This window comes from Macadamia integrifolia, chromosome 12 (assembly GCF_013358625.1).
Source record: "Macadamia integrifolia cultivar HAES 741 chromosome 12, SCU_Mint_v3, whole genome shotgun sequence".
Taxonomy (NCBI): domain Eukaryota; kingdom Viridiplantae; phylum Streptophyta; class Magnoliopsida; order Proteales; family Proteaceae; genus Macadamia; species Macadamia integrifolia.
Genome location: NC_056568.1, coordinates 30,660,098 through 30,668,879, shown reverse-complemented (window position 1 = coordinate 30,668,879; position 8,782 = coordinate 30,660,098). Strand labels below are relative to the sequence as shown.

Sequence of the window (8,782 nt, the reverse complement as noted above, 5' to 3'; positions counted from 1 at the left end):
AGAAGGGGATTGGGGAGACATGCAATTTGTTATGAAATCATTTTTATTTTTTATTTTTTTTTAAATGAAGTTACAACAATAATAACCATAATCTTTTCCAACTAAATGGGATCAGCTACATGGATCCGATATGTTCTATAAAGTAATAGAATACCAAGAAGAAGTAACAAGAAGAAAGTAAAAGACAGTAAAAAATAAGTCGAAGCAGGAGATAAAACAGTATTACAAGAACATCCCCTACAAGGGGTCGATTACACGGTTCCTTATTCTCCATAAAAATCTAACCTATACGGTTCTTTAGTCTCCATAAAAATCTATATTCGATCATACTAAAATCCTACCCTATCATATGCGTGTCTTTCCTTACTAGTCCGTGATCAATTATGTTACTCAATCGTCAAGTTCAAAAGTATGTATGGATACTTTTTTGACCGACAACCCAAAAGCACCTAATAGGTGTTACTGTTGCAAAAAGAAACCCTTAAAAAGCTTTTACATCGTTATACCACAGCCACAAAACTATCGACTACTTGTTGATCGTTTAGAAGACGAAAAATGGAAAAAGGAGGAACTTTCCTTTCATCCACTATGAAAGAAACATCCACGAATCTTACTTAGCATTTGCTTATTTCCACTTCTCTTCCAACACACAACCTGTATATGTATATATATGGGACTTCTGGTTCCAAGTCTCCATAATTAACTTTGGTGCTTTAAGTTTGGCTGGTTATTTGTTTTCTGACGTTCAAAGCTTGAAAAGAGAGAAGAGAAAATGGCAGGGAAGGTGATCATTTGTTCAAACCAGAGCGACTGGGATATCCATACCAGATCCGGCAAGGTACCCTTTCCCCTCTCTTCTATCCAATCCTTGTTTCCAAGTTTTTTCAGGTTGTAATTTTATATTCATCTCAGTGCCTACAAAAACAGAGATGTTGGATCAGAATCTCCTTCAAAACTTGTGTTGAGTCTGGATCGAGTCCTTGCACAAGAACGATTGTTGTACTATGTTTGATTTACACTTGGATTTCACTTAATCTCTCTTCTTTCAATTGATTTTTATTTTGAGTGGAGTCAAGTATGAATCAAATACCGTATGAAAATGATTCTCGTACGAAAACTTAATCCCATCTCCATGATCTCTACCTCTAGATTCACTATATTATCTCATATCCTTAAAACTTTTCTTGCTTTTTCTTTTTCCAAGGCCGGATCTATTGGTTAAGTTATTTACTACCAAGAAATATAGAGCCTTGCCAACAGTTGCCTAGCGCAGTTGGTTTGGATCTGCTTATTGAAGCAGTCTTCCGTCTAACACATCTATTATTCAAGTCCTCCCTTTTCACCACTTTTCCCTTCTAGCGATCCCTTCCTTGAGCTGGGATGCGTTACGCATGGGCTCTTGATAGGAATTATTCCCCCAAGAAAAGAAAAATCTCTTGAACGAAAAGAAAAATCTCCACAAGTTTTCTTTTAGTTAGAGGTCTCCCATTTTTTTTTTTTTAATTATTATTATTTTTATTTTTATTTTTTTCATTTCTCTACAGAGAATACAGCCACAAATAATTTCTGAATTTACTAAGAATCCCCCTTGTGAAAATAGACTTTGCTCTCATTTGTAATGGAAGATAGGACATGTGACAGAAGAAATATGAAAGTTTAGGTGTGATCGCTTTGGATGATATGGAGTGACGTTTTTTTGTTTATGTGACAAGGGAATTATCTCTCGCCACCTCACCTCACCTTACCAGCCATTTTCTAAGTTCTCTATCGTTCAATAGGATTTTGTGGAAAATGTAAAAATATAGATTACATTATTATTTTATGAACCTAATTTTAGTAAGGCCACACCACGTGGCATCAAAGTTACTTGAGGTGGGATTGGGGACATAGGATCTTAAACTCTACGATCACGCAATGAACCTCACTGCGCAGTCCAAGGAAAATTTCTTCTTTACTTTATTATTCCACTACATTACTTGTGGGGGCAGATGACTTTCCTTTTCCCACATCTTTTTGCCCACCATGGAAAATGTCCGAAAACTCTGAGAAAGTTATTTCCGTGGATGCTCTTTACAATGTAATTGGATTATTTCTTGAAAAAAATAATCAACAAAACCATTTTTTTTTTTTTTCTGCAAGTTTCGAGAAGTGAGGAATGATCTAGGAAAGTTTCATATCCTAATGGTTTATTTTATTGCAGGCAATGGCCTTCTTCACAGCTCCATGGAGCGGGCAAGCCCACAAGCTATCCCCAACCGTGAGGGATCTGGCAATGGAGTACCCAAGTATCAAAGTACTTCAGCTGGACATGCGACACTTCGAGGTGTGTATCAAGAAATTAAGTTGTTCCCTTTGTTGATGTATGTCAAGTCCTACCCAATCGGGTAATTCAATACGCATTTTTCGTAAATTAGTGGCTAAATCTTTGTAAGATTCAATTTCATCCATCCTTCCTACCATGGACTCTTTCTTATGTACAAAAGCCTAGTAATGTCAACACCCTTATAGTATTTGCCACTTGGCAGCTAATTAGTTGTGCTCAATATATCTTTTTGTCACTTGCAGTCGCTAGCTAGAACAAGGGAAGTGGTAGCGCCTCCAGCCTTCTTGTTCATACAGAATGGGAACCAGATAAAGAAGCTCGACACTGCAAAGCCCGAACAGCTTTATGATATGATGGAACAATTGCAGATGGCTACATAAATCTCATCATATCATCTATTTATTGGGGCTTTGTGTTTACTATGATTATCTATTTATCATCTAGTGTGTTTTCCTTGTGTGAAAGGCAACAGGTTTCAATAATGTGTTTGTTTGAGTGCGAACAGCAAAATTCATAGTTATATGTTGTTGATGGCCTTATTTATGCCATCATATCTTTAATTTTAGTCTTAAATATATTATAATATATATTCTTAGTTATTTAAAAAAATATAAATAAAAAATTCTCTTTCAACCATAGACCTTATTTGCAGATTTTATTTATGGGAAAAAGAACACTACATATGGTCGCATGGTTCCTATGCCTAGATACAAGGGGCCTGTGAAATTACTGCATGACTCGTCTCTTATGAAAATTTAACAAGAATCCCATCAATATTGATGTTCTAACACACACACTCACATTGGCCCTCACGTTGGTGCAAAGGCCATTCGACCAGATACAGATCTCTTGCCCTTTATTTATATAAAAACAAAAAAAAAAACAAATTACAAACTATTGGGGAGAGAGAGAGAGTGATGTAGGCCTGAAATCTAATCCTCCGATACATGGGAGATATTTCCACACCAACCTTACAATGGAAAATAGAAAAATGTCTAATGAAATCATATTACAGGTAAACCCAAACCGTTATCATTCATTACTTGATTAATGTGCATTCATTCGAACATACATCATATTGGAATTGACTATTAGTGCTATGGATGATGTCTCTTTCTAAGTCCTAGAAAGGTAAAAAATTGGGTTATAAGCATAGGTCAAGAATCAATTTATGTGGGCCCATGCACATCATTCACAGGCTAGCCCAGCTCAAAAACTCCTAATAAATCATTATGGGGCCAAAACAACAAGTCTCACATGCTGGCCCACAAAGCAAAACCAGGATAAACCCACAACACTTAACACTGTAATGTTAGAACAAAAGGAAAAAGGATGAGTGGGGCCCCAACAGCAAAGCCCACGATCTAGGGTTTACCTGGTCCAATCAAGGGCTGGGTTAAGTTAAAAACTATTTTTGGAAACAAGCCCAAGGACCAGTTTCAAAACCAAGCCCATAAAAAGATGGGCCCAAAGAAAAAAGGCTGGATCACTTGGGTGAGGCTTGGGCCGGACCCCTTAGGTCAATCAACCCAAGGCTCGGGTCAATGAATGGGCCAACATAAAAAGAAACAACATTAAGCCATTCGCTGTTTAAAAAAAAAAAAAAACTTGTTTAAAGTTTAAACTTGCGGAAAAAGAATACAACTTGATCACATGGTCCTACGCCCAGACAGAAGGGGGGCAAAATGACAGCTCCGCCCATATGAAATACAAAATCCCACCCCCTATTGATGCTTTTGACGCCCCTTATCAGCCCCTGTTCTGGGGCAGGGAACATGCCACCAGATATGTTCTTCTTCCCTTAAACTTAAGAACCAAAGCACAATTCCATATAGTTTTCAGACTATTAGGGTTGATAGATCCAAGCAAGGGTTTACACCCTTCCTGGCTTCCTGCCCCCTTCCCCCCTCCTTTTTTGTTTTTCCTAACAATAGGTATTCAAGCCTTTGGCTTGACTAGTCCCGTCTTACCTCATAACCGCATGGACCGAGTCATATCTGGATTCAATGAGAATCATTCAACTAAACACCCCCATGTAAGTAATCTAAGAAAGCAATTTTTTAAGCGAATGTCCCTTGCCAACTCCACTACTCTTTGCCCTTCACTCCCTCTACCCCTAATAAATTTGCAACATGCAAGCATCTCACAAAGTGTACACCATAAGTCTCTAGTCTCCATTCCCCCCCCCCCATGGAAGAAAGTTAAAGGGCCTTTCAACAAAAGAATGGGATGTTGATGTGTTGGGGGAGTCACCTCCTTCTGTTAAGGCGTTGTACTCTCCTTTTAACACATGGGCCATTGATGATCCCCACCACCATCTGCATTCTGATCAGTTAAGTTGTCCACTTTTAGTTATTTATTTTCCTTTCTCCATGAAACAAATATTATATTCCGTACCCATTCCTATGAAATCTGAACCCATGCGAGTTGGCTTCAAAAGAAAATCACCAACTTAAAAGGGTTCAAGAGCTCCAACTGTTTTGCATATATAATTGGCAAGAGTGAGATTCGGTGTCCCTTGTATAATAACACTTTGGATCAAGCTTTGCCTTGTGTGATCATTAATAAGGGAAGTGACGTGTGATAGGGACCAATGGACTATGTTAATTTATAAGAGTCTTATCTAATGAACCCTAATGAGTTTGGATATTAACCCACATGACTTGGAGAGAACCAATAGAGTTTTTGTCTCACAAAGTGCTAACACCATTAAATATTTTTAATTTGGAATAGCGTTGGTTGCCATTTTTTATAATTAGCAAGAAGCAATTGATCCAATGCTCAAAGGACTATATCGAAATTGTCATGTTTCAGCTCTGATATCATTTGATGGGATTAAGATAAAATTCATTTTTAAAGCTAACATGTTGAAGGGAAGGGTATCTAAATTTTGTACAAACTTTCAATCACATCCAATTTTTCATGATCAATGTAAAATTATTGTTTTCGCATGAAACTCCGGAAAATATGTTGTTAAAGTTTTTGGTATAATTGACCCATCTTATTATTTCTTGCGAATCACATCAGCATTATTTTGTTGTTGCTTTCTGAATTCAAATATAAACAGTTCTAGACTTCTAGTGGTAGTGGTCCATGTAGAGAAATTAGTTGTTCTTTTCTTGTTTTGGTTGGTTAGTCATTAGTGGTTCAATACTTCAATAGTTCAATATTCATGAGTCCCTCTACCTAAAGCAATTGGTAAGGACAGGAAAAGACAGTGGGCCAAGGGACAAGTGGAAGAGCACTTTGTGTAAAAAAAACCTTATCTAGTTAGCTAAGGGTGACTACTCTTCTGAACCATTTTGTGCGTGTTTCTTTTTTAATTAATTTCCTTTCTCCTTGTGGGTAACAAGGACTTGGAGTTTGGTCCAGCAGAGACTTACGTCCAATCAGGTGAAGTAAAACTGCTACAGTCCAGCTAATCGTGGCAAAGTCTACAAAGTTTTCTATGATCTTTAAGCATTAATGTAGTTTTGCAGGGCATGGCTGAAGGGTCCCTATGCCCAAATGAGTGTTGAACGTTGAACATGGTGTGGCCCCAGGAGTGGCCTTTGCGTTCAAGGCAACCCATGCTTCGCAGGTGGCCCATCCTTTGAGCTTCATTTAGCTTTAGCTTACTTGTGAGGGGCCCCTACTTCTGATTCATGGACCAATTAACTTGGTAGTCTCTCTCTCTCTCTCTCTCTCTGTGGAGAGAAAGATTCAGTGACAACTACCAGTCGTTGATCAATCAAACGTAATTAACCAGTCAACCTACGGAGAGTGGGGTTTTCTGAGGTGACCTTTCAACCTCAGCCACCTTCATCAAGAAAGAGGGAAATCCCATCTCCAAGGTGATGCAGGCATGCATCTACTCGTGCGTTTCTGATTTGTGCGAGATTGGGGTTCGTGTGCGTGTACGTGTGTATTGGCAAGGAGTGCATCAGGGCATCCAACATGTATGACTGATAAGTATTAGAGTGCATGCTTGAGTGCTGCTAGTCATCCGATGCAATGTTAGATTAATTAGTGCACTATAGAGGCTTAGAGCCCACTATGTGAGTAAGGGTCATAAAAATCATTTCAGGTATATGAAATTTCCCCTCCCTTGTAGAAATAGGGAAAAGACATGCTATCTAATTGTGTGGTTTCTGCATGTATACATACGAGGTTACAAAATTACAATTTTGGTTCGTAAATTAAAATTTTCATCCATATTGATACTAACGTGCTCTCATAGGCCCCTGCATTGGTGCAGATATCACATTACTAAGAAGTGATAGAAACATTATCTAATGTAACATCAAGAGTGATCAAATCAAGTTCTCATACATTCTCATAGGGGATTGATCCACGCAGAAGAATTCATATCAGAAAAAACCCTCTACTAAATTCCATCTAAGTGGATTAATCCGCACCAGAAAAACCTGATCCACACTCAACTTCGTTGCTTTTTTTTGTTGCTCCATTTTTTCGCTAGTGCAAATTCTCAATTTCTAAAGTTGGTAGTTCTATGGAAATTGGGCCGGTGGGCCCATATTTTCATTTCCTTTTGTTTAAATTAATCAGGACTAAATTTAAATTATTCTTATCAATTTAACTACGGCGTGCTATATTTGAGAATTGACAAATCCCCTAGGGGTAATTTAGGAAACTAATGAACATATGAGTAAATACACAAACCACGTGTTGGACACTAAAAGCTCGCTCTGCTTATTCCTAGAAGCAAGAAAAAATAAAAAATAAACCATGGTATTTGAGGGAGTGAATCCGATATCGAGAAGCTGTGGGCGGATGGTAACTTGGTGACCGTGACGCATGTGCGCACCGGTGACATTTCTCACCGTCGGCCCATTGTAGCCAACACGTGTCAACATGATTGAACTGTCACATTTCTCCGGCGCAGAACTGTTGCGGCTCCGATGCGTACCTTTCCAGCTTTCTGCTTTCCCCATTCGGTGAGACTTTGAGTCCTCTTTAAGTCAGTCATCCCTAGGGTAGTAGGGTGCCTTATTTTAAATGGAGTATTTTTTTTCTCGGTTCTTGCGCGGAAATTATGAGTTTCCGTGAGCGTTAGAATTCCGTCGAGGGCAATCTTGTCATTTAAATTATCGGAATTTGGAAGTCGATCCAAAAGGGAAAACTCAAACTTTTATGCGCGTTCTTGAAGTTTTGTCATTCGTTACGAGGAAGATGATGTGCAACCTCAACAAAGACCGTAAGAAAAATGATACGTGGATTTGACTGAAAAAACAACCAAGAATCCTCCACAGGGATAATTTTGGGAAAGGGCATTTGAGCAACTGCTGGAGGCATCGTGTATATCTAATTATAAACGTATTGACCCAACCTCTATATATCTATTAATTGGATCGGTCTAAATCGAGACATATACATGTCATGTTCGATCAGGCCTACATCGATAGGCCTAGAATGCAAAATATTATACCAAACCCAAGAGAAGTTGGATCGGTATTAACAATCTCGATCTAAAGCCCCACGGGGTTTTTTTTTTTTTTTTTTAGAAAGCCCCATGGGGTTAATAGGTCTAAAGATTTAATTCTTGTACCAAAGCCGAGCAATGGTCAGAAAGAATTCATTTCTCATGTTACATAAGGGTGTCAAATTATAATTGAAACTAAATATCGAATCCAAAATCGAGTCAAATTAATAGAATCAAACTCAACCAAACTGAATCAATTCGGTTGAAATTCAATTTTAGTACATGAGTATTTATGTCGGTTCAGTTCGGTTCCAGTTTAGGATATAATAACCATCATTTCAAACCGAATTGGTATTGGTTTGAGTATATGAGTATTCATCTTTGGTTTTTTTTTTTTTTTTGGTAAGCATTTTTTGTAATTTGTTACATATATTCACATGTTAAGATAATTTTGGAGTTAACAATGACCATAATGTCCATAACTTGAGCCCATTACGGTCTTCAGTCCATCGCAATCATGGTCCAAGAGTGGAACCATTTAGATAACCGAATTAAAAACAAGTTACAAAACCGAATTAAAACTGTATTATTGAACCGAATTGAAACCAAAATCAAGCCGAATCAAATTCAATCGGCTTGAATATCTAAATATGGAATCGAGTCGATTCTTAGTTGGTTCGATTTTGATTTACCTCATCATCCCTCTTAACTGAGCCAAAACGGGAGCCGATTGACACCCTTATTACAATTGGTGGCATGTAAGAAATTATTCCTACACCCGTTGCATGGGGAACCTCATAAATTAAATGTAAGAATATTCTCTAGTATTGTTCCATATACCAATTGGGTAATTGATCGATACTAATCTTATATAATTGAATTTCAAATAGGAAACCCACTCAAATTCTTCACAGTCGATGGTGAACAGTATGCGTCGACCCTTATAGTTTAATTTTGTGATTCAATGATTGTATGACAAGATCCTATCTGTTATTATTAGTAGGAATAACATCTTTCAAGTGGTATCAGAGCTTTAT

At 37.8% G+C, this 8,782-nt stretch overlaps 1 protein-coding gene across 1 annotated transcript; it reads left to right on the top strand.

The window, feature by feature from the left end:
* Positions 1 to 547: 547 nt before the first annotated feature.
* LOC122057459 (thioredoxin H7-like) lies at positions 548 to 2,883 on the top strand. The gene is made up of 3 exons (XM_042619567.1): positions 548 to 838; positions 2,201 to 2,323; positions 2,566 to 2,883. Exons 1-3 carry the CDS (start codon positions 773 to 775, stop codon positions 2,701 to 2,703), a joined length of 327 nt encoding a protein of 108 aa, XP_042475501.1. The 5' UTR covers positions 548 to 772; the 3' UTR covers positions 2,704 to 2,883.
* Positions 2,884 to 8,782: the final 5,899 nt, after the last annotated feature.

Excerpts from the sequence above, each read along its gene's own strand:
- LOC122057459 (XM_042619567.1), top strand. The coding sequence starts at position 773 with ATGGCAGGGAAGGTGATCATTTGTTCAAACCAGAGCGACTGGGATATC. Across the intron at positions 839-2,200 it reads TCCATACCAGATCCGGCAAG|GCAATGGCCTTCTTCACAGC; the intron begins GTACCCTTTCCC and ends ATTTTATTGCAG. Across the intron at positions 2,324-2,565 it reads TGGACATGCGACACTTCGAG|TCGCTAGCTAGAACAAGGGA; the intron begins GTGTGTATCAAG and ends TGTCACTTGCAG.